The sequence below is a fragment of the Gopherus flavomarginatus genome, chromosome 3 (assembly GCF_025201925.1).
Source record: "Gopherus flavomarginatus isolate rGopFla2 chromosome 3, rGopFla2.mat.asm, whole genome shotgun sequence".
Taxonomy (NCBI): Eukaryota; Metazoa; Chordata; order Testudines; family Testudinidae; genus Gopherus; species Gopherus flavomarginatus.
In genome coordinates, this window is record NC_066619.1 from 250,776,179 (window position 1) to 250,802,549 (window position 26,371).

At 37.4% G+C, this 26,371-nt stretch overlaps 1 protein-coding gene across 2 annotated transcripts in view; it reads left to right on the plus strand.

Moving 5' to 3' along the window:
• Positions 1-26,371, plus strand: part of DHX15 (DEAH-box helicase 15) — a 66,667-nt gene that overhangs the window by 22,803 nt on the left and 17,493 nt on the right. For both annotated transcript variants that reach the window (XR_007773561.1, XM_050947580.1), the window contains exons 6-11: positions 11,819-11,986; positions 17,147-17,233; positions 19,806-19,955; positions 20,272-20,380; positions 22,301-22,492; positions 26,043-26,165. Coding sequence is in view for 1 of the 2 variants with exons in the window: in XM_050947580.1 (XP_050803537.1) it covers positions 11,819-11,986; positions 17,147-17,233; positions 19,806-19,955; positions 20,272-20,380; positions 22,301-22,492; positions 26,043-26,165 (829 nt within the window). In the remaining variant the exon portion in view is untranslated. The remainder of the gene's footprint in view (positions 1-11,818; positions 11,987-17,146; positions 17,234-19,805; positions 19,956-20,271; positions 20,381-22,300; positions 22,493-26,042; positions 26,166-26,371) is intronic.

Sequence of the window (26,371 nt, forward strand, 5' to 3'; positions counted from 1 at the left end):
TTTTTCTCCTCATTCCACCTGTTACCACCTTGCCTTTTTATTGGGGCAAGACTAAAGAGATTGTTTCCATCATTCTACAAGAATGACATATACACACCCAATTTTAAGGACAGAGTTGGCATTGCTGAAGTACCTGTGGCCTGGTGGTGTGAATTCTCTATCCAGGGATAACTGTGCCTTTCAGCCTTATAGTTAGAGGGGTTGTTTTTGATGTTAACACAAATCCCTTTCTATCCTCCATTCACTGAGGCCAGGTCTGCACTACGTACCTATATCGGTATAACCACGTCGCTCAGGAGTGTGAAAAAATCTACACTCCTCAGCAATGTAGTTATACCGACCTAACCCGCCCATGTAGATAGCACTACATTGGTGAGAGAGCTTCTTCTGCTGACATAGCTACCGTCTCTATACAATTAACTAGGCCAGTAGAAGAAGCTCTCCTGTCAGCATAGGACAGACTACATGGATGTAGTGCTGTACGTGAAGACATGACTGCTGTACTTCAGTGTATAAATACCAGTCCTTTCCAACCCTCTCCAATATGGAGTACCTCTTAGTCAGTCCCCAAGTATTTCTCCTCTTTCCCCACAAGATGTAAACCAACCTTGTGTCTTGGGCTGATCAGTTGGCTCTTGTTCCCTTCAATATTTATCAATAGCGTTTACTTTATATTAGATAAATACAGCTCTTCTGTTACAAAGGGAAGAAAAGCTAATCATTCCTGTCTAGGCAAAGACCATACCATCTTACTAGAACATGCTAGATATCTTGGTTACAAAGGACAAAAGTTAGTTGATGTAGTGAGTATGTTACTTATCAATCCGCATCTGTTCCTTTTTGCTTTTTCCTTTCTCTGTCTGCTTCATGACATGTTGCCAAGGAAACACTCTGTTGTAAGTTCTCTCTTCTCCATCTCTAGTTCCCTCCTTCTAGCAAAGAAGTCTTTTCCATAAAATGTAAGAGTCCATTCTATGGAGAATGAAGAAATGACATTTTTAAGGTTTGCATTAAGGTAAACCCACATTCTAGCAGAGCAGTAATTCTGCTTTGTAGTTGAGCCTCACTTACTGTTTAAAAGATGATTATTCTAAGTGTTCTAAAATATACATGCTTACTCAGATTTTCTTGAAATTTGCTGTACATCATGGGGATGTGGGTAAGATTAGTACTCCAAATATGGGGTCATTTGAGCAAGGGAATCTCGATTTAGTCCCCCTAAAGATCAACTGATTACTTTAATGTTTTGCCTACATTGGGAATCAGGTTTTGACTGTAATCCTACCCAAACTAATCTCACTTGTTCAGAATTTCTCATCTAGTGCCTAGCACTCACTGCCCCTTTGGGGAAGCAATATTTTCAAAGCTATTCTGGATAAAGTTTAGAACTCAAGGTAAAGTTGAGCCTCAGTCATGAGCCAGAATGAAATGTGCATATGCTGCAAAACGAGGGCTCATTTTGAGCCAGAACATTAGTCAGCAGTGTGCTGTCAAGTAGCTAAGGGTACGTCCGCACTACGCGCTGGATTGGCGTGTAGCAATCTATCGGGGATCGATTTATCGCGTCTTGTCTAGATGCGATAAAAAGATCCTGTAACACGCTCCCTGTTGACTCCGGAACCTCACCAGGGCAAGAGGCGGAAGCAGAGTCGATGGGGCAGCTGCGGCTGTCGATCCTGCGCCGTGAGGACAGGAGGAAGTCGAAATAAGATGTGTTGACTTCAGCTACGCTATTCTTGTAGCCGAAGTTGCGTATCTTACGTCAAACGCGCGTGCGTGCACACACACACACTAGACGAGGCCTAAGTGACTCCAGGTGATATTCTGTGGCCATTGAACCTGAGCAACACCCATGTACTGAGAGTTCAAGTCCTACGTATGGCAACTGTCAGAAAACAGGCAGTGGACGTGGGCTGTTCATTGTCTGCTTTCTTCGGGAAGGTTTGCCCTTTTTTGAGTTGATATTTTAAAGTCCTCAAAAATCACAGGCTCTGATTTTACTTGTCAAGGAAATTAACATGAGAGAGAAAATGAAAGATTCTAATAAGCAGTTAGGTTTATGTAATCACGACTTGTGATCCTCAGCTGTTTCCTGAACAATGGAACTGAGTATGATCTAAAGAAAGCAAGTTGTTCGGCATTTTGGTAAAGGGATTGACTGTGCCCATAATGTGAACTGATCATAACATTATCAGATTCTTAACTTTTTTGGTGCTGCTAAGGAGTCTTGGCGTTGGAGCAGTGAGGAGGAATATGGGGGTGATGGGAATATTGAAGCAGTGCAGTAGTTGTGGGGGCTTAGGAGGATGCAAGGCAGGGAGTCGCCACCTCTGTCCCTTATTAGTATAAAGGATCATGCAAACACTGTTCTTGAAAACCCAGTTCAGTGACTAGAGCATTGACAAAGAACAGGGTTTTCAAAAAGAAACTTCTGAGAGTCCTCGGTGAATAAGGAATTGTCCTCAAAAAGACCATAGCTCTTTGAGAGCTCAGAGTTACTGACATAGCAGAATCATAAGGGGGAAAGTCAGATATTCTTGGCGAGAAAGGAAAGTGGAGCCGTCTCTGCCCTCCTCATCCACCACAATTTCTCTCCATAGCTGCTTTACCAAGAGAAGGAACTCCAGGGCTCCTTATTGTTCCAGTGCTCCCTGATCAGGGGAAAGAACCCAGAACTCCCTCCTTTTTGCATGCTGCCTTGAACAACGTTGACGGAGCACCAGCCTCATCCTTCCCTCTTCTGCTTCTAATGGAAAAGAGGAGGTCAAGCAGTGGAAGAGTGTTATGAGGAAAGGATGTGATTAAAACTGTGCAAGAAGGGATGTACTGGGGCTACAGCTGTGCTGCCCAAACCCTCCATTTCTTTCCTCTTCAGAACACATTCCCACTGACTCCATGTCAGTCCCTGCACTAGTCCTAAATTTTCTGCTCAGCTCCTCCATTGTTGGGGCCCTGGCTGATGCTTGTTCCTCTGTGGGGAGGTGCGCTGGGAAGTGAGGACTGGAACTCCAGAGAGATGTGATGATTCAGAGGCAGTAAAGGGACTAATGTGCAGCCAGTGCCCTTTGTAGCTGGTTACATCATTGGTAAGGAGCCAGAGACAGTGGAATGGGAGAGTTGGGCTGTGGAACGTGGGAGTGCTGAGGGGTAATTTTCTTTTTTTTTTTTCTTTTTTTTCTTTTTTTTAAATAAACTGCCTAAAAACTTTAATGTAGAATTAAGGATGCCCAGTTACTGCCTCATTGCCTTTCCGGGACTTGAAGTTCTTCTACTCTGCAATAACCAGAAATAAAGAAAAGTCCCTTCATTAAGCTGTGGTGACCCCTCATGTATGCCACCACACTGTTTATAATCTGATGGCAAGAAGACACCCTTGTGTGCCTCTGACATAACCTACAGAACTTAGTACTGAAATGAAGCATATTTGATCTATCAAGTTACTTGGGCACCTTTCCTCATATTGTAGTGACACCTTCGTCAATGTGATCCAGCTAACCCTTCCACCATTCAATATAGCTACTTCACCAACACTAAACTCAGCAACAGTGCATGCAAATAAATGCTAGAATTCAAATTTGTGAAACATAACATAAGCAGTGGTGCCTTTTCTTTATCCTTCATGTCTGCTTATCATGGCATTACCTTACTGAGCCATTCCCAATGGCTTTCTTCAACTCCAGAAGGCAGAGTTAAGGTTGCATTGTGGGTTTGGTGAGTGCCCTAACTTTTTTAATTTCCTGATTTTCAGAGGTTTGAGCATAGCTGAACTAGACAATCTGGAAGGACACGAGGCACCGCTGAGCTACCTTAACTCTGTTAACTGCGTTTTTGGGCAGATAACACTACAAACTTTGAACAAAGATTATGTATTCCAGTGGTCCTGGTGGCCCCTTTCACATAGCAAGCCTCAGAGTGTGACACTCCCCCTCGCCTTATAAATTAAAAACACTTTTTTATATATTTAACACCATTATAAATGCTGGAGGCAAAGCAGGGTTTGTGGTGGAGGCTGACAGCTCATGACCCCCCATGTAATAATCTCGCAACCCCTTGAGGGGTCCTGACCCACAGTTTGAGAATCCCTGATGTATTCATTTGTGCATAGAAAGTGTCCATTGCTCTTTTTGCATGCTGCCACTGTCTAATACTACCCTCAATCTATGCAGATCTTTCAATAAAAGTGAGTGGTTGTTACAAAGATCTGAGGTAGACAATGGCCTTTATACAGTAACTAAACTCTTAGATAAAGTTACTGTAGCTTTCATCACTCATTGGGAGGAATAATGATTTAGGACTGCTGCTGTTTTTGCCTTTTGTCTACTTGCATATTCAGTTGTGCCATTTAGGGTTACATGAAGTATGTTTCTATGAAGCATAACTCTTTACAGTTAGTCTTTCAGTATAATTCCGTGTGTGGTCACAAATCAGTTCTTGGGCTGAATACTCAAAGCTTAACCTTTCACCTGTAAGTTTTAGCTTCTGTAGCAAGCTCTGTGATCAGGCTTTCGTGATATTAGTATGGATTGTACCTATGGAAAAAGAAATTATCTTTAAATGTTTATATGAAGTGCAGACTCATAACAGCATGGTTGAGAATATATGTTTGCATTGTTCAGTTATGCTTCTTTGAGTATTGTCAGTGCTTACTTGTGAGAAGCACCAGCATGCTGCATAAGCCCAGGGCCCCTAGGAAAGCTTAAATTACCAGTAGATGTGCAGACTTCATTTTGAGCTATGGAATACTCTAGGTAAGGCTATATAAGGAGGCATAGCCCTCATTCATGCTCAGTTTCTTAAAGTAGCTGAACCAGTCCTTGAACTTTCAACTCAATGGTGATTACTTGTATTTTGTTTTGTTTTTTTCCCCTAGTTAAAATCTAGTTTTAATGTAAATAATTAAAATTAGTTTTAAATGTTTAGGCACTTAAATTTTTGGTTCAGTAGAAACCTATCCCCTGTATCCCTAAGTGCGTTAGTTTTTTCTACTATAATCACAGGATGTGGGGAAAATTACTAGATTTAATGACTACCCTTCTTGGGGAAGATGTCCAGACTAGACCAGATAATCATGATGCTTAGATCAAGGAAATTTTTCCAACGGGTTTTCTGCCTGCTTGAAGTTCACCGCTCATGCCTGCAAAGATTATGTTTATCTATTCAAGCTCCAGGCTGATGAAAAGTTGTATGAGCTTCCAGGGTAGATTCAGAGTTGGAGCAGGTTCCAGGCTCTTTTTGGAAGTCTTGATCCCAGAGCATGCTTAAGTCTATTTCAGAAAGATCATCAATGCTGCCTGCCAGGTTTGGGAAACCAAGAGCGTAGCTTTGTGTTCTACACCAGTAGTTTTCAACCTTTTTCATTTGCAGACACCTAAAAAATTTTGAATGAAGGTGCAGTCCCCCTTGGAAATCGTAGATATAGTTGGCAGTTACACAGGGGTCCGCGAACAGCAGGTTGAAAACCGCTGTTCTACACTGAAACCTTCCTTTTCATTATTGAGACTTAGGCTGCTTGGCACTGGTGACGCCCCAGCTGGAGTACTGTGTCCTGTTCTGGACACTACAATTTAGGAATGAAATGGACAAATTGGAGAGAGGTCAGAGGAAAGCAGCAAAAATTAAGTCTTCATCCTCCGTGCTGAGAATTAGGCCATAACCAGAGTTGGGTTGGTTCCAGTTTCACACCCTCATTAAGAGGGGATACAGGCAGAGAATTTTCACTCTATCCCCATCTCAAGCTCTGTCTTCCATGCAGCCAAGTAGATGCCTATCTCGATTCAACCAAGTGTAGGGTGGTAGACACGATACTTAAAATAAAACAAAGAATGAATTAGAGGGCTACTGTAATCTGCTTTGATGTAATCTGGGATGGAGTCGTTGGGTTGCTCTGTGGGCCCTTTGCTTCAGATTCCCCCTTTCTCAATTCCGTTTTTGGCACAGCGTAGCACAGTCCAACTTTCTTCAGGGTTTCTAGTCTTCTTTTTCACATGGACTGTCTGTTCACCACCCTATTCTTATTCCAGCTGTATTTCTTGGGGCACTTGGGTCTCATGGCCACCCACTTTTGGAGCCACCAGTCAGAGGTGGAATAGGAGTAGAGATCACTGCTTAGTCCTGTTTCTCCTCCTCTTCTACACCCCCCCTTCCCCCCCCAGCCATACAACAATATCTGAGAAATTAGCCTCTAACCTGCTGATTAGCCTCCACAGCGAGTCTACTGGAAATCCACAGATGAGGAAAACACTTCAGGCTATAATCCCAACAACATTATATTTTTCTCTAGAGGATATGATGATTGGGACACTTGCTTGACAGGTCTGGAAAATGGTTAAATCCTTTCAAGACCTCATCAAGGCTCATTAGATATAGAGCTTTCCAAGATCTCCAGGTTGACATCTAACCTGGAACATTGATAGGTACTCGGTCTGGTTGAATTTAAAGGTCTTATGGTTATGGCCAAGGATTTATGGATAACACCAGTCTCTGCCTGCCAGTTTCTTGGAAGGCAGATTGCTTAAATTTAAGAATTTGAATTTTTTTTTAACCTAGCACGTAAACCCAACTTCTTTAGTTATATTTCTGGAAAATAAAATATGGGCTTTGGACAATCTCAGAAAACTACCATGAATTACCAAGATGTCTGGGAAATTGATCTTTCAGTCTGGAATTCTTGCTTACCTTCTGCTTTACAAACTATCAAGCCGTGGTAGTTTAATATGACTTGGGTATCTAAGTCAATATCTCTTCCTTGCTAGGGCATGTTCCTGAAGAGCTTAAAAGGCCCAGACACCCCACATTTGTTAGCATAGCCATAGAATGCGTTATTTTTTTAGTTCTATATCACTGAGTGCATGTGAAGGTTTGAACTGAGTATTCAGATGCCTTTTAAATTAAATAACACCTGGTAGTAGATATATTAAGGAACTTTGAGAAATTCAGATTACTGTAGTAAATCTTCAAACACTACAGTAGTATCATAGAAATGTAGGGCTGGAAGAGAGCTCGAGAGGTTATCTAATCCAGTGTTTCTCAACCTCTTTGATACCAAGGACCAGCTTGATGCCTGCCAAACTGTATCAGGGAGATCTTAGAGACCAGTGCCAGTCCACTGACGGGTCATTGTGATGTAATCTATTCCCCCTGTGCTGAGACAGGGCTAAGTATATCTAGTCCTAGACCATCCCTGACAGGTGTTTGTCTAACCTACATTTAAAAACCTCCAGTGACAGGGATTCCACAATCTTGCTTGTTAACCTGTTCCAGTAGTTAAGTATCTTTATTGTTAGAAAGACTTTCTAAATCTTCCTTGCTGCAGATTAAACTGATTATTTCTTATCCTACCTTCAGTGCATAGAGAACTCTTGATTACTGTCTTTATACATATTTGAAGACTATTGGGTCCCCTCATTGTCTTTCCTCAAGACTAAACATGCCCAGGTTTTTTTAACCTTATCTCATAGAAAGTGTTTTCTAAACCTTTTGTCACTTTTGTTGCTCTCCTCTGGACTCTCTCCAGTTTGTCAACATCTTTCTTAATGTGTGGCACCCAAAACTGGACAAATTGCTTTATCTGAGGCCACTTCAGTGTCTTTATATGACAATTCTATTAAACACACCCTATAATATTAGCTTTTTTCAACACTGCATCACATAGTTGGACTGTATTCAGTTTGTATTCCCTTTAACTCACGGATCTTTTTCAGTGGTACGACTCCCTTGCCAGTTATTCCCCATGTTGTATTTGTGCATTTGTTTTTTTTTTCTTCCAAAGTGTGGTACGTTTCACTTGTCTTTATTGAATTTATCTTGTTTATTTCAGATCAACTTTCCAATTTTGTCAAGGTCTTTTTGAATTCTAATCCTGTCTTCCAAAGTGCATGCAACCCATTTCAGCTTGGTGTCATCTCCAGATTTTTATAAGCTTGCTCTCCATTCCATTATTCAAATAATTAATGAAAATATTTAGCACCTAATCCAGGACAGACCTCCTTGGGATCTCACTAGATACATCCTTCCAGTTTAACAGCACACCATTGATAACTGCCCTTTGGGTAGGGTTTTTCAACCAGTTGTGCACTCACTTAATCGTAATTTCATCTAGACCACATTTCCCTCGTTTGCTTAAATGCCTTTTCAGTAAAATATTACAGTATGTAACCTGCACTGTAGCTCTTGCTCTTTCTTGAATGTTTCGGTGAAAATTGGTTTTGATTTTGCCATACTATAAGTCTTTACAAATTGCTCTCCGCTCATCTACATTAAATGCAGCTGCAACAGGGAAAATTCTAATGAAATAGGTATGAGTGTAATTGGCATGCACTGTGTATTTATGGATGGTAACAGCTATATATGTACATAATGTTTACTGGAAGCTTGTGATGAATGAGCATGTTGTATGACATGTACATGGGACCTAGCCTCTTTCAAAGCTTAATTTAATGTACACCTTTAGGAGATGTCTCTTTATGTGAATACGTTATTGTGAAGTTTCATTGATCATATGCTGTTTCTCAAATCATGCATCATACCCTATGACTTATCTACAGCCTTGTAAAAATGTTTCTCAGAATAATGAATAGTGAATGAAGCAAGGGCTCCGGAGAAGCCTCTTTTGTTTATGTAATCACTTTGCAATCCACAGAGTAGTACAAGATGCTACAATGATTGTAAGAAAAAGTTGTAAGAAAAAATTGTTTGGTACTTGAAAAATACAGCATGGTTGTGTAATTCAAGACATTGTAATGTGTCCATAGAAAGGGATAAAGTTACGCCTTAACTCTCTAGCATTTCTTGTTTCTTGAATGCTTAGCTGTGAATCCTTAATGCTCTCATAGCACATTTTTGTTAGTATACATTTATAAATTAGCATATCTCAGGACCACTTTTTAGAAATGAGCTCTCTTTTCTTTGAAAAGTCTGTTCTGCTCATAGTTGGAAGTGAATATTTTAAATGCTTTTATGTGCTTCTGACCCCTAGTATGTGAGAGGCAATGATTTGGAAGAAAGGGAGCTGGTTATAGATAAGGCTAAAGTAGTGCTTGTTGCCAGGGGGGAAGTATTTAGAGAAATAATATGCCATCTATTGAGGGTGGAGACACTCCATGTCTTTCCATCAAAATGGTTCCTAGCCACAGGATCCTCCTGAGTTCACTATTGCTCTAGACTAGCAGAAGTAGCCATTGTTGCCCTTCACCATGTGCAGCTGGGAAGGAGATTATAAGGTCCACATAGTAACTATAGCAATGGTCATCTATGCATTTGTCATTTCCATGTTATCCTAATCAGAACTCATTAAAATAGTCTCCTCTTGAAATTATATTTGGAAGCGCCTGCTGGTACAGAATACAGCCTCTCCTTTTTTGAAGAGAAATGTGTGGCTTTGAAAAAGACACCTGGCTTTTTTATTTGCTGCTTACTGACAGACTGCTTGCTTGTCTTAAACTCAGTTTAAACATAAAATTAGTTGTGAGATTCCTACAGTTAGTATTTAAATTTAAGCACTTTGTGACCAGCAGCAGGGCTTTATCGTTTGAGGGGGCCGGTCTTTGGCATTTGTTAGTGGCATCCCATCAGAGCTAGTCTTTTGACTTTCAAGGTATGATGCGAGGTGCATTTATTTTGTTGATCATTCGACTGTTGATTTTACCTGTGACACATCTAATATTTGTAATGGAAGTGCCTAGATAACATAAGTACCCTGGACATTGGTAAGTGTGGTTCCAACTTCAGGAAGGGCAGTGTGCCTAACAGCTTCAGACTTCTGCATTGAGCTAGCTACTCCTTTCTGAATATTCACCCATTTCATAAGCTACAATATAGGTTCTTTTGAGTCTATTGAAGCAGTTTGACTTAAGACTTTAAGTTCCTCCTTTGTTTAACAGACCATTAGCCCATTTTAGCCCAGATTCTTGGAGACTTTTTATGAAAGTAAACATGGAATTTGCAAGGCTTACCTTTGTCTAGAAGAGGTTTATCTTAAATACCTAGTATATTTAAACTTACAAAGGCACCTTATAGACTAACAAATGTATTGGATCATGAGCTTTCATGGGTGAATACATGCATCCGATGAAGTGGGTATTCACCCACGAAAGCTCATGCTCCAATATGTATGTTAGTCTATAAGGTGCCACAGGACTCTTTGTCACTTTTACAGATCCAGACTAACACGGTTACCTCTTTGATATTTAAACTTACAAGAAGATCTGAAACTTAGGTCTGTATAACCAAATATCACTTCAGCTAACGTCAGAAGAAAGCTGGCAAACCATGTGTAGTTTCTGCTTCGTTGTGCCTACGTTGGGTGTTAATCTGTCAACATTGTAAAATGATGCATGTAGTGTTATAAATTGTAGACACTGAATTGATATCAAATAATAATATGCAGGAAAGTGAAACACTAGTAAAATGTTCCTTTATTTCCCATGCTTTTTTATAGGTTCCATCTAATAGATGTTGCAGCAATTCGTTGCTGCTTTCTTTAACATGAGAAGTAACTTTGACCTTCTTACATTTGGTTCAGAGAGAGAATTCCAGAGACTTAGATTAACTTTTTTAAAAAAATTCTTCTTGGTTAATCAGACAATTTAACAGCATAATCCACAAAGGGCGCTTAATTATTTATATCAGAGAGCTAGCCATGTTAGTGTGGATCTGTAAAAGCAGCAAAGAGTCCTGTGGCACCTTATAGACTAACAAACATATTGGAGCATGAGCTTTCGTGGGTGAATACCCACTTCACGAAAGCTCATGCTCCAGTACGTCTGTTAGTCTATAAGTTGCCACAGGACTCTTTGTAGTTATATAAGGTAAGGGATCTCTGGCCTTATTTAGACATACATTGAAGTAATTTTTGACTTTTGTTAAACACTGTTTTCCTCTTTTAATCAAAACTGTTAATTTCAGCCCTCTTTAGTATGAGGGCTCTTTGAGGGATCTCTCAATAGCTAATACTGACATTTTTCAATTATACCAGCAGGGGTTGCTATAGTTTCCTATCCTGAGAATATTTCATTGGATCACTAGCAACTGGCCTAAAATTCTGCTGTTTATAATTTCCTATTTTAATTAAACCTTCCCATAATTAGGGATCATTTCACATATTTTAAATGAAATTTATGTTAAAGTGAAATTGAGTTGTAAATGAATGGGCAGCATTAAATATTTTCTGTAGTTGAGAAACTAGATACCATGGTACTATAGAAATACACAAAATATATTCTTCCAGCATTCATTCAGATTGATTGAGAATAGTTCAGTGATTTTGAGTTCAGATGGAATTTAAAAAAAAAATTTAAAAGAAACTCTAAAATATTGGACTGGGTTCTCTCTGGTTTTTGAACATCCGTGTTTATACTGTAAAGGTGTTTGTTCTCATTAGGTACAATGAAGCAAATCTTCCATATAATTGCATTAGTGAAACGTGACATTAAAGCTTAATTGGCTTATTTAAAATATCTTGCACATCAATTTCTTTTAGATTGTGAAAATTGAAAAGGTCATGAGTGCAGTTTAATATTCCTGGGTGAGAGATTTCAATTTTAGTACAATTTATAGAGAATTTAATTAGGAAACTGACTAAAAGAAAAAGGGTGTTGAATGCAAATAAGGTTGTTACCTCAACTTCTGTATTCTAATGAACATGTATCATGGACTGTTTTGGAAATCCCTTTGGAAGTTCTGCAAGCACCCAGATTCGTTTTAAAAGTAAAAATGATATCTGCTGTTTTATAGCTGGAAATAATTTAGTTGCCATGCAAAGTTTTTAAAATAAAGTGAGTCTTTTCATGACTTTTTATTCTTACCAACTTTTGCTTTGTAGGAGATTGATGAAGCCTGTAAGAGGATAAAGCGTGAAATTGATGATTTGGGTCCTGAAGTGGGTGACATCAAAATCATTCCGTTATATTCCACGCTTCCCCCACAGCAACAGCAGAGGATTTTTGAACCTCCTCCTCCTAAAAAACCAAGCGGAGCAATAGGAAGAAAGGTAATTGTATCAGAAAATGTTTGTACCTTAGTGTGCTGTACTATCTAACCAGTTATTGTAGTGGGGGGATTAAATATAGTGAGTTTCCGTTGTTAATATCAAATGTATTCGGACAGCAACAAATAGAAAGCTAGGTCTCAGCTCTTATTTTGAAGCAGTCTTGAGCAATGTAATCAAATGTTTCTTAGGTTAAGGACTTACAGGGATGCTGTCAACGTAAATATTACATTTGCTTTGATATGCACTGGATTTCAGTTTATTTCCAGGTGCAGTTCAAGGCACAGACTTCCACTTACAAAGCCCTGAATTGTTGAATGTTAACGCTCTGAATCAGATGTGACCTGACTATCAGAAAATACTTTGCTCATCGAATACCATGATAATTCAAATCAGCTGAAACAGGGTCTGACAAAATCCTTATTTTAAATGCGGTGGGTGGCCAGTTAAGGGATCTTGAATGTGGAATTTGGTCTCAGCAGAATCCTTATCTGTTGATCTTCAAGGGATGCTGTAAGGCAAGGTCTCTTGATTTTTGTTTTTTCTAGTCTGTTTATCTTAACCCATGGAATTCTTAAAAATCGAAAAATAATAATAATGGAAGTCAGAAGCCATTTTTTCCTTCTCTGGGAAATACCCTGAATTGAGATCCCCTTTCCTTTATTATACCAACTCCTTTGGCCTATTGGGGTTACCATAAAACTGAAAAATTACATGTTACGACCTGAGATTGGTAGTTTTGGTGCATCTGGATATAAATGACAGTAGAAGTCACTTAGTTTTTTTAATCTATGTGGAAAATTAAGGTCACGTAAAAATTGGACCCTACACTGGCTATGTTAAATTGTAACAGAGTTGAACAGAAGATTTTGAAGGTCAAAGCTGAATCATTGTATGTGCTCTAGGCAGGATTTGTTCCTTGATTATTGCCTTTTCAGTGCAGTACAGTGCATGTAGAATACTAGTGACAACTTCTTGTGCTCTGGATGAATAAATCACTTATTAAATCCAGTGAAATTCTCCTTTTTTCCTATTGAAGTTGATTGCAGAAAGCATACAATCTGAAATCATGAACCTAATACAGCAACAAGATTGTATTAGTAAATGACTTGAATGAATGAAATTGCTTCTCAGTGATGAGCAAGTGATAGCATTGTATTTCATTAAATTTTCCTTTGTCTGGTTTTCTTGATAAGTGCATAACATATACACAGCTTTCAGCATCCCTTGCTGACAAAACCAGTGCTAGTGTTCAACAGTGCACTCTAACCTTAGCAAGTATTGTGTTACAAGGATTGCTAGACTGGAAAAGTATAAATTGTGGGCAAAATCAGTCATAAAAACATGCATGCAATGGCTTCTAATCTAAAGTATCTAAGTAAAAATGGTGCCTGTTCTCTCTCTATTCTGATTTGTATTTGGTTGCTTTAGTGACAGAAATGTTTACTATTTTTCTCCTGTATACAATATAGTAATGAAAAAGTAAGCTTTATTCTCTTCTGGTTTATGTTTTATTAACTTGTTAAATAAATTCTGATTTCTGGATCTTTATTAGTGGCCAAAATACTCAACCCAGAGTGCAGCCTCAGGTTGTTGGGAGTTAAAATGTCAACATGAAAGGTGATTTTCTGAATTTTAACTGTGTGGATGGAACAAGGGCCAGAACTTGGATTATGGCATAGCATCTTTTATGAAAGTTATTGGTACAGCCAGTAGTGGTGTACTTACCCTTCAGATAGCCTTTTTTAGATAATCATACTTTTAAGATATTTTTTCAAAGTATAAACCATATATGCCAAGTTTTCTATTAACTCAAGATTAGATAAACAAGAAGCAATGCTGCTTCGATGCCATCATGTTATACTTTTCCAAGTGTTGTATTGATGTCTAATTACTCTGTTTAAAATCCTTTAAATTAGAATAAATTTTTAAGGCTGTAAAATTTAAAAACAGGTGATTTAGGAGCCCACATCACTTTTCAAACTGAATTTGGGCCCCTAAGTTACTTCATAGGTTTCTAAAAAAAAATTGCCAACAATTCCTAGTGGTTGCAAAGCAAATAAACACAATAATTGTCATAACTCCAGTTCCTCTAAAATTATTAGATTTTGCAGGCACATTTCAAAAGGCTTGGTATTATTAATTCATTATAGAAAGAAGAAATCTAACTATATTACACAAGCATAATATCTTAATTCAGGTATATTTAATATATTTTAAAGTCAGGTCTGAAAGTTGTATGGCTTACTTCTTTAACAGGCCTAACATTTAGCAGAGCTGTAGTCAAACTGGAGAGAGACTAAACTGTTGTATCCCTTGGTGTAACAGTAGAGAAAATCAGTAAATATCTTTGTTGTAGGCCCCCCACTGCTGGCATAAACACAAAGTACAGACCCGTTACTTGTTTTTATATTTTTTTTAATAAAGAGTGATTAGATCTGTTCTCTTGCAATTACTGAATAAACTGTTGCCTGGCGTATGGGCAAGGAGGAGCATGTTTTCCTTCAGATTAGTATGCCAGAGATCTGCTGCCGTATGTGCTATTCATGCTATCTCATGGAAGGTGGGGGTGCTGGAACAATTTTTATAGTGGTGGTGCTGAGAACCATTGAACCAAATTGTAAACCCTGTTTATAATGGAATCCCCTTCAAGCCAGCCGCACCTCCAGCACCCCTAGTTCTAGCACTTATAATGGAAGGATACTTTGCGTTTCCTATTAGTTGATTGGTTTTCACTGATTAAATATATATTAAAAACAGAATGTTTTTATAACACATTTAGAATAAATGAAAAGAGAACTCAGGTCATATATCATGAAATTCTACTTTTGTCAATTAACCTATATAAATAGAGCACACCAGAATTGAAATCCCAACTTGTTTTATTGTCATAAACAGTTTCAAATTCAGTGGAGGCACTGGGTAAAGCCATTGTATATAGAAATACAATTTTTAATCTAATAGTCAAATAAATAACTAAATTAAACAAGTCTCTAAAAAGAAAATTATGTGAAGCAAATTGTTAAATAGGTACTTAAATATCAAGTTAATAGAACCACTTTGTAATTACAAAACCAGGTAAATTGTTAAATAGTCATAACTTATATTTTGTGTAATTGAGCATCGATTTATTTTTAATTTCGAAACAATTTTTCATGTTTCAACTTCCATTTTGGTTTTAAGTGTCAGATTTTTTCAAAGGCTTTTACATACTTAAAACAGTGGTTAAGCACGTATGCTTATCATTTAGTTTCAAGTGACATTTACAATAGAAACTTACAATGGGTTTGGCCTGTGGAAGCTTTGGGCAGTGCATATTTTTTTCACCTGATATGCTGAGTGGCATCTTCGGAGATTGTGGCGTGCAATAACTATTACTGGATCTATGTGGACGGAGCACATAGGAACAAAGTGAGCCCATACAATTTTCAGCAGCAGAAGTGCCTCAATTGGCAATAGGCTCTTCAGGGGAATATTAAATATTATGGGTGGAGCCAACGACTTCCACTCCCAGTTGGGACTTTTGGAATGTGGGCACGGATGCCAGGCACATCTGCAGAGCTAAAAATGTTATGCATGTTAGGCTCATATAAAAATGTATTTATAATAAATAATTAAGTATTTCATAGCAAGCTAGATCAGGGTGTGTATGTAGTTTATGGAGGTGGATTAATTTAACCCTTTAACACGGTCACTAGTTTAATTTACATTTTAAATGATTAATAGAATTAATGTGAAAATGAATCAAGCTGTTCTCTTATAATTTTAATTTTTTCAAATATTTATGGCTTTTATTTAAGTGGCGAATTTGTACTGATGACATCTGGATGAATGTATTAATTTTTGTTTGAACCGTTCTGTATGACGTACTGTTTCTTGTTTGAATTTGGTACAATTCCAGTTCAGTACAGAAATATTTTCCAAATTCTGTATTATTTTAACTGTGTAGCAGCATTTAGAGTGTGGGCTTGCATAGAAATCTTCTTGCTGGGGTAATGAGTAGCAAAGTGGTTAGGGGAAGGGAACTGGGGGGCTATACCCTGTCACTGACTTTGTTCTTATCTGGGACAAATATTGTTTGCCTCAAGTTCCTAATCCATCAGATGTAGATATTTACCATTATAAAATACTTTGCAATTCACAGGTGAAAGGCATGTTTAAATTCCCTTGGTGTTACGCTAGAGAAGTTCTAGAGATGTTACTTTTGTAGTTAAACAAGTAAAAATCACTCACGTAGAAGAATAACTTTTAACTTCATTTATTTACAGTCACTGTAGTTCAATGGCAACTTAATGCTTTGTGGTGGAGTGTGTTCCACTTAATTCTTATACACACAGGTATAATTTAAGTGAATGGAATCTTGCCATGAAAATCAGTTTGATTTAACACAAGTTGGACTTTAAATGTCCAACTATTTTACTGCAGTAATTTAAAAATATGAACTCTGGTGACTGTTTTTAAAATTGAATAATTACACATGGACATTTCTGGATTTTACTTACCAAGATCTTAATTCAGGGTTCTGTGATTGTTAATAGAGGATTTCATTAGCACCCACAGGAGGGAAAGAAATGCAGAAAATATTCAGAACCCTGAATTCAGGTCTCGACTGGGGAAAAGCTTCATATTTGTATCCTCTGTAGTACATTGTGTAACACATGATTGCAATTCTAGTTAACTGGTTTTCACTGATTTTATACATTTTTGAATCCTTCAGGTAACATTCATTTTAATAGATTTGGACCTGCAATGTGTGAAACAGAGGTGTAAAACCATGATTAACATCAGTATGAAGTATTAGCTCTTTGAACTTCATTTTTAAACCGGCATGTTTTGTAACTTTATTTAGAGTTTTCAATGGAGAAAATAAGGGAGAGAGGAGAATTCTTCGTGGACAAAATCAGGGCATTCTCATCAGCAGAATGCCAGTTTATAGGTTCCAGTGAGATTTATTCTTGTTTGTGACTGCGTCCTAGGTCACACCTCTAAATGGTGGTTAACGTAGTGCAACTGAGAATTTGCTCTCAAGACTTCAGAAAGTTAGTGTGGATACTGAATTGCTGCTCTCATCATAGCTGCATGTATTATTGCATGTTTAAGTTGTTTATATTTACTATAGTATCTGTATCTTGATGTACAAATTTTCTTTTTTTTCCCCTACAGGTTGTCGTATCCACAAATATTGCTGAAACATCATTAACAATAGATGGTGTTGTGTTTGTGATTGATCCTGGATTTGCTAAGCAAAAGGTAAATGTCTTAACCTAAATTGCTTCTTGCTTAATTAGGGCAGAAAATGTTTGGGAATGTGGCTTGCATATATGTCTTTAATTTCTACAAATATTGTTTAATGTCTTTTGTAAAAGAGAAATCTCATCTTGTGAGGGGAAGATTAGGCCTTTGGTGTTCTGGCTGTGAATGTCTCTACTTTTGCCTGACAAACTGAAAACAGGAACAGAGACTTCCATGTTTTCTTTTCCCAGACCTTCCTTTCCCTGTTATGTAATGTCACCAATAGCAGTGCAGGATTTTGTTTCTGCAGCTCTTACATGAAATGTTTTTCTTTACCATATGGCTCAGCAGCAGCCAAATGTTTGCTTCTATTGTGTTTTATTTGTGAGGGAGCAGGGGTGTTGGTCAGAGGTTTTAGGGTTTTTTTGCACAGTTGCCCAGGACAGGTATGGGGTGAAGGAGTAGCAGCACAGGTTCAGTCTCTGTAGAAAGGAGGTGTGAAAGATATGGGCTGACCAAGTGGACAAATAGTTGTGCAGCAGAGGTCAGGACCCGTTTGTAGGGCTGAAAGTGCAACGATGGTAGCACATTCACCTACCAAAGGAAAGCTTTGCCTTGTTGCTTTCTACAGGAAACTCAGGCCATTTGAAGGAGCTATCACTGGACTGAAAATATAGTGTCCAGTCCTACTCAATTGAAAGGAAAATTACTGTTGTGTGTTGACTTCAGAGATGAGGCGCAACAGAAGAGGTCTAACTTGTATTACAGACTTGCTCCAATCCTCTCCTTTTAATTATTCATCCTTTTCTGAAATTCTTGGGCTAGAATGGTCTTAGTTTCAAGTCCAGAAATGACTTTTTTAAAGTTTGAGCAAATGCAATTCATCCATTAGATCTCCACATGTTTTAAGAAAAATCATCAAGATCCCATCGGTGCAGTCAAATATCGTACGTGCATAACTAAAATATGGTTGGATTATTTGATTTCCGCCTGTTTTTGCAGACTGAGATTTAAGCAAAAGCTGTGTTTGAAAAAATGGGGCAAGTTTTAAGTTGCATGTCCAAATATTTTCACTTATATACAGTAGGACTGTGTTTGTGGCTTATTAATCTAAAGTTATAGCAGTTGAAAACATTGGAATATTATGAAGTGCTTAATTTTTTTTAAAAATCAATCTAAATCATGAGGGTCCCTTACAATCTGGCCCAGAGTTTGTCTTATGAGTTCTTTGAGAGAGGGCGGCTTTGGCAATGTCTCACTGTGTGCAGGAGGCATCAGCCCATACAGAACTAGATCATAAAATTGAAGATCCATTGGCATTTTTTCAAATTTAAAAAATAATTCCATGCAAAAATAACCCTTGTTTTGATGCAACATTAAGGTAGAGAAATTCATCACTAAAATTCAGCAAATTCAGTATTCAAGTGAAGAGATAAAATTCTTCTACTGCTACAAATACCTAACTCTTCATCGTTAGCTCTCAAAGCACTTTACAAAGATCCAACTTACAGATGGGAAATAAGGAGGTAAAGTGGCTTACCTAAGGTCACACAGCAGGGTAGTGGCTGAGCCAGGAATAGAACCGAGGCCTCCTGAGTATTGGTCCAATGCTCTAGTGTGTAAACCACACTGTCTCCTTAGTTTACTTCTACTTCAAAATATAGTCTCTTGAGAGCCTTAAAAATCACTGTGAAATAAACTATAGAGCTGAGACTAATTTATAATATAACCCTATATGTGAGTTGTAGTAATTTTTGTCTTGATCTACAAAACAAACTAGCTTTGAAGAAAACACGTTCAAGTAGTTTAATATTATATTTGTGAATGTTTAAAGCTATTGAGTTGAGGAATGCATACATATTTTATTTACATCAATTCATAGCTAGTGCAGCTTAGATCTTGGGGCCTTCTCATTAGATGTCCATACCTTTATAAGTACTGAACTAATTTTTTTTGTAACACCCTAACATAGATTTTAAACAAAAATTCAAGCAAGTCTGCAGACTACATGTATTGTATCTAGTGTAAGGAAAGTTCTTTAATTTCCAGTTTGTATTTTGTACTACATGACAGATTAATTATGTTTTAAAATAGTCTTGCTTTATGTCATCAGCACAGTTTTACAAGTTTTTGATTTCCTGACCACTCAGTACTTGATTAGCCAACCTTATAATTACATTGAGGCTATCTGTTTTTGCATGGAATTATTTGAGCACCAGTAGTGTTTTTAGCACTATATAGAACAAATGAGAGACATTAGTCCTGCCATGAGAATCTTATAAGCTAAACAAACACACACACATCAAAAGTGGACAGGGAGCCTACCTGGAAAAGATGTTAACAAATGAGTTGAAAAGTAAACATTTCTTAGTTTAGAGGGGCAAATGTATTTGAAGCTTTCCATTACCAATCCAGTTGTTTTCTGTAGCCAAAAGTTTCTCTGACATTAATGAATGCACATAATCTTCCAGTTAGAAGCAGTGTTTGAAAATTTAGACTAACATCTTTTTATTTCCTGCATAGCATTTTTACTTATGTGTGCGTGTTACTCACTTTACTTTTCCCTGCTTCGGACTCCACTATTACATAGGTATACAATCCTCGTATTAGAGTTGAATCTCTATTGGTGACAGCGATCAGCAAAGCATCTGCTCAGCAGAGAGCTGGCCGTGCTGGTCGTACTAGGCCAGGCAAGTGCTTCAGGCTTTATACGGAGAAGGCGTACAAAACTGAAATGCAGGTAAGATTACTTGAATGTAGAATCTCAAAAATTGCTTTACCATACAAGAAACCTGAAACAATCCCCTGCCTCCGAAAACTTGGTAGCTCCACCCATCACAAAAACAAAAAGTGGAACAAAGTACAACAACTCCATAACCCACAGACTTTCTTTTTAAAGTGCTCAAAGAAAAGATATTACTTCACCCACCGTGTCTCACTTTTACTAAATATTGCCAGGGTGTTCAAGGTTGATGGAAAGCGGGAGAATTAAAAGCTAAGTGGAAAACAAACTTGTTTTTTTTTTTTTGTGTTTTGTGTTTTTTTGTGGGTGCCAGGACAACACCTACCCTGAAATTCTAAGATCCAACTTGGGATCTGTGGTGTTACAGCTGAAAAAACTTGGTATAGATGACTTGGTGCACTTCGATTTTATGGACCCACCAGGTATGAATTTGATATCAGGTTTGTTTAGAATTATAGCTTGTGGATGTGCTTTTGTAAGTAGTTTACTTTCTGTTACTCTAGAACATTTTAATATCAGTGGATATTGTGTAAGTAGAGACTAATAAAATAAACTAGCATTCTATCTGCCAGTTGTATTTTAACTATTCTGTCATTATCCATAATCAGCTTTCTCCAGGTTATCCTGTTTTTTACTGCTCACACCCTTTTGTTACCTCCTCTATTCCCTCTTCTCTCCCCTGCCCCCCCTCCCCCCCCAAAAAAACCCAGTAACAAAACACAACTCATCTTTCTGTCAGTGCTTGCATGAGTGCTTTCTTTTTTATTTAAGCAAGGAGTTCCACAACAAGCCCCCTGTTTGGAGAGGATAAGGCAAAATCAAATCATCTGTGTTAGAAAACCTATTAGTTTAGTTAATGAGGTTTTTTTACTTAACACCTTGATTACACAATCTGATTGCACATCAATTAACAATCCCATGTAAATAAAATTGGCCGGTACTTTTAAAGTTTAATGCACACTTTGGCATATTGAAGCATAAAATGAAAGTTCCAGCTCAATTGTGAATTTAATTTTAGTAGTAAACCTTTAAAAATTTGAAAGAAACCAGTTCATGTTGCTGCTTAAATATCAGGCTGGACGCTGATTTTTAAAATGATATATGGCAGTATTTTTAAGTCCCTATTAAGCATTGGAATAAGTCATACAAATAAGTCAGAATCCTTGTTCCCATGCAGGAGATGTGCACAATGGTAAATAGTATTACTTTATCTGTATACATTAATCTGGAGGAATAGAGGACAAGGATAGCATTTTTGTAGTACCAGAGGACGTTTGTTGAGACTGCGGGCATCTAACGTTTTTTTAAATTTTATTTTATTTTAAAAGTCTAGCTTAAAATAGTTTTGGTATTCAAAACTTACTTTGAATGAAAACTGGACTTACTTTGTATGAAACTAAAGGAAGGGGAAGACATGTCAGCGCACTTGGTATAATAAAATATGTCCATGTCACTAAATATTTGACACACTTCATACCACTTGTGTCTGGATTCTGAAAAGTGCTTTTTAAAAACAAAACTCAGCCTGCAGATTTATTCACAATAAAAATTGAGTTTCTTGTTGGTGAAGATGGCAAACTTTTACTAACGTAATTTTTGCGAAAGAATGACAAAACTATCAAGAAATAGGATGGAGAGGTAATATTTAATTTTGAGCAAGGTTAATTTAATATATTCTTAATTAGTAGGGTGGCCAGACAGCGAGTGTAAAAAATTGGGATATGGGGTAGCGGTGAAATAGGTGCCTATATAAGAAAAAGCCCCCAAAATCGGGACTGTCCCTATAAAAGCGGGACATCTGGTCATCCTATTAATTAGTAAAACAATAGTTAAACCATGCCCTCTGACACTGCGTTTTTTGCAGGTTCTAGCAAATACAGAGCTTCTTGCCGTATCTCATATGTATGGACTTGTTTGCATGCATTTTCTCTTTGTAAACCCAGAAGAACTTTCATTTAAAAAAAATAAAAATCACACATTTTCAAATGCGCCAAGTTAAAGAGAGAATAGTAAGAATTAAGCTTAGGCTTTCTAGTAATAAAATTTTTGAAGTTCATTACAGTTGAAACCCAGACGTCGTGATAAACTTGTAGCCATCTTTAATAGGGTAAATTAGCTCACTTAAAAAAAGGCTTTGAATCTTGTGTAGAAATCTCTGATATCAGACTGAGTATTATGTGATTCATTGGTTGCTAGATCTCTATAATTGCATTCGATGACCGCTTGTGTTCTGAATTTGGTCCACTACAGAAAGAAAAATGATATTGTGTACAATAGCTTGTACTTTTGTCACATTGTTTCTTACTAAAGGCAGCTTGACTAATAGAATGTTTTTCTTTCAGCTCCTGAAACTCTGATGAGAGCCCTAGAGCTTTTGAATTATCTAGCTGCTTTAAATGATGATGGAGACCTGACTGAATTGGGATCCATGATGGCTGAATTTCCACTGGATCCACAACTGGCTAAAATGGTTATTGCAAGTTGTGACTACAACTGTTCTAATGAGATCCTATCTATTACTGCCATGTTGTCAGGTAATAGCAGGGGGAGGGAAAAAGATGCCAAACAAAGCCCAGCTCTCCAATTTGAGAAAAACATTTTAGTTTTCCAACATCCATACATATAAATTATTACAAACACTTTTTAATAAAGCTAGAATTGTGCCTTTCGAAGCTTATTGTATAGAATTATTCGTAGTGGTTTAAAATTTAGAAATGAAATTAACACTTACTAAAACATGTACTATGCACGAAATGGTGAAACAAGAATTTGACTTCCTAGATTGTAGCTAAAATATCTTGATTTTTTTTTTTTGTTTAATCTGGAAGAATTCTAGGCCATTGGAACAGAAATGTCTATTGCTTTGCTTAGTATGGAAGAATTCCAGGCCATTGGAACAGAAATGTCTATGAGGATTGTTGTCCATTTCTGTTGAGGACTAGAAGTATCAATTTAGTCACTTTATTTTTAACATCCCCAATCTAATTTGTGGTATTCTTTTACATAATTTGTAAACCCAACTCTTCCCAAAGTGATCTGATTTTTAAAAAATTAATTACTAACCTTAAACTCAGATAAATACTACATAAATTTCAAGTTTTCAAAGTAAAAGGGAAAGTCAAAAAGGGTAGTGACATATTCCAAAAGTGGAAAAGAAAACTTCATTCTATAATACATTTAATGGATATGTCTGCGCAGCTATATTTTGCTGGTGCAAAACATGAATGTTAGTATGCCGTAGCAGAGCTGCTTGTCAAGAAATGTGTCTTCTGAGGGGAAAAAACAAGAAGTCAAGTGGGTTCCATGTTTAAATCCTCAGTTATATAGAACAATTGACTTTATGCTCAGTCTTAACAAGATGGCAGCAAGTTTTAGTCCATTGTGGTGATGAGGATATTCATATTGGTTCTTGCCATTTACAGACTTGTTTACAATACAATTTTACTTCTGATCCTTCTTGAAATGGTTCAAGCTTAATGTAGATGATTAGAAAAATGTTTTGGCTAAGTGTAAAATCTTTCTTTAGTTTAGTCTTGCAGCATATTAATGATGTGAAAGTTTTGTAAGAACAAGCTAAAATGTTTGCAGAGTTTTTTGACTGTTCAGACTCAGAGCAGATGGGCAGGGCAGAATCTAATCATTTTTAACTAAATTCTAGCCTTATTTGCGGAGGTGGTGGTAGGTTGGTGCCTGCCTTTTCTGTTACTTTTTCCTTTCCCCTTCCTACCCACCCCAAAAGTTATACTAAAGTGAAAGTGTAAGGCAAAAACTTCTGAAATTAATATCTTGCCTTTTGTTTTCTACTGAGTATGTTATGGTTATCTAGATTAATAGTACACAGCAATCTGGGGTCTAACTCTACGGGGCACTAGCACGTCACACACTTAACTGTCTGTGTGGTCCCTGCTACCATACAATAGGGGACATTGACCTGCTGCTATTTCAAAGCTGAGGGCACCCTAGGAAACTTCTAGTGGGAGATAGTGGGGTCCACGCAGACAGTTAACATGTTGCATGTAGTGCACTGTAGATTTACACCCCAGCTTGTTGTGCACTATCTCTTTGTCTAGACAAGATGCCTTTTTTTCTTCTGTATATATTTCTCCCCTCCAAGTCTACATTTAAAATATCACCACCATCTATTAGGATAAATAGTAATATATAGAAAGCTGGCCGCTTAGGATGGTCTCTTTCTTGCATGTAGTTAAACTACTGTTTGTTAAAACCAAAAATCCAAAAAATGTTCTACAAGGCAAACAGCTGAGCTGGTGACGACATGTTGCAGAAGGCACCTGTAGGAGTTGTCCAGAATCCGTACAGAGATTAGCTGTTTGGATTAAATGGAAGAACTAAATACCAAAAAGGAGGAAGGGATAGCCAAATTATTGAACAAAATAGCAAGTAAGTTAGTTAAACCTTCATTCAATAAATTCCTTTTACAAAAGGCTGTTTTGAGGAGTGTGAAGGCTTATTTAAACTAGGTAAAGCAAGGGCATTCCATATTATTCATCCTTAACTCACTGTTTTGAATACTTCGTAGCACTTGCTGAATTGCAAGCTTATGGAGACCTCTGCCACATCTAGGAAAAACAGTGAGTCAGTGAAGTGACAGCATAATTAAGAATTTGTTTTATTAGTTCAAGTTAGACTTACCTTTTTTAACTTTTTTTATTTCTTTGATTTTCAAATATGGGACTTTAAAGATGTGGGGTTGTGGAAGAAACATCTTCATTTACATTGTATTTGATCCATTGGTCTTTCAGATTTGTTACCATGTGAATTGAAGAGTAGGGTTCTTCCACTAACATTGCTGTTACAATGTCCACCTTTTATTGGAATTTCATGCAGTATTCAACTTGTGCAGTACAGCTGGTCTTTAAATGTAGCATTTACTATTACCTTTTCTGAGAGATAAAAATCAGAAGGTCCTTGTCTATGTTACAGACAACTGATCTCTAGAATAGTGTTTCTAATTAGGTTTGTGGGCTTTAGTTGTGAAAAAGTGCAAAACATCCCAAATGACTGGAAAAATAAAGAACATAGGCCTTCAGGGCTCTCCTTTCAGCATGTTTCACAGCATTACATTAACTTAAACACCTGCAAAACCTTATGATGCTATCTACTTAAAGAAAAACCAAACTCTGTGGGCTTTTTTAAATGAGGTGAAGACCTTGTATAACAGCTTTCAACCTCATGAATTAAAATTAATGTTGCAAACCTATCAAAATAGGGTGGCTGCTTATAAAATGTTGACAGACCATAGAACTAAGTGATGCTGCAGTAAATATTTGTGCGCATAAATTGTCCATTTGTCTGTTAGATCTTTGGCACTTAATTTCTGGTTTTGAATTAAAAGTCAAAGCATGCTTTAGAGATAAAATCATGTGTATAAGAGAAACTGAGGATAGGCAGAATTCATCAACTTCAGAGTGGGAGTTTTATTTCAAAAAGTGCCAAAGGGCGGTTTAACCTTCCACCACTACCGCTACCATCATGACCTTGGACTTCTTGATACTTTCTCATTCACATAAGTTTCTGTGCACCAGTGCTGATAGCAATACCTACTGGAGGTGACAGAATACATGTAAGGTTGAAATTACCTAGCAGCAGACTAGTAGTAAAGTTTCACCAGCTGCACTAGTGCAATATAGTTTGAAAACTCTCTTCTGCACTTCTGTCCATACAGAGCCTCTCCAGAAAAAACTTGCTCTTAGACATTTATTGTCACTTTGATACTGCTGTGTGGTACAGCTATCAGCACTGGGTCTTGAGCTAAGATCTGTTGAGCCTTCTAGTATATTTAGGCAATCTTGATGGCCTTCAGAATAGAGATTTTGATGCCTACATATAGTTCTAGTCAAAATAATCAGGTACTCTGTAGCTTTGAAACCCTCTTGTCTTACAGATGTGGTTAGGTGTTGATGTACCAAATCAAGGTAGTAAACAGTCCAAGATGCAGTTGGAGGCCATCCTGCCCTGCCCTATGCTCTGTGAACTGACCTAGCTAGGCCTTGTTCCTCTATCTGTGAATGCGTGACTCATCGATATGGGCGTTTGTGTTGGGCCCATACCAACCTTGTTTAGTCCCACAGTGTTTTGTTCGCCCCACGGAAGCCAAGAAAGCAGCAGATGAAGCCAAGATGAGGTTTGCCCACATAGATGGAGATCATTTGACCTTGCTGAATGTCTACCATGCTTTCAAACAAAGTAAGTGTAAAACTAAGCATTTATATAATATGCTTTAACTCTTAATATTACCATCCTCTATGCCTGGTGTCAAGTGTGAATTAAGCGATCCTATTTCAAAGTAACAGTTTGTTATATAACACAGTATTTTTAAATTTTTTTAAATGTTATCACACAAGGAAAAATTGGCATATTTTTAACAATACTGTCTCTCTTACCTTTGAACC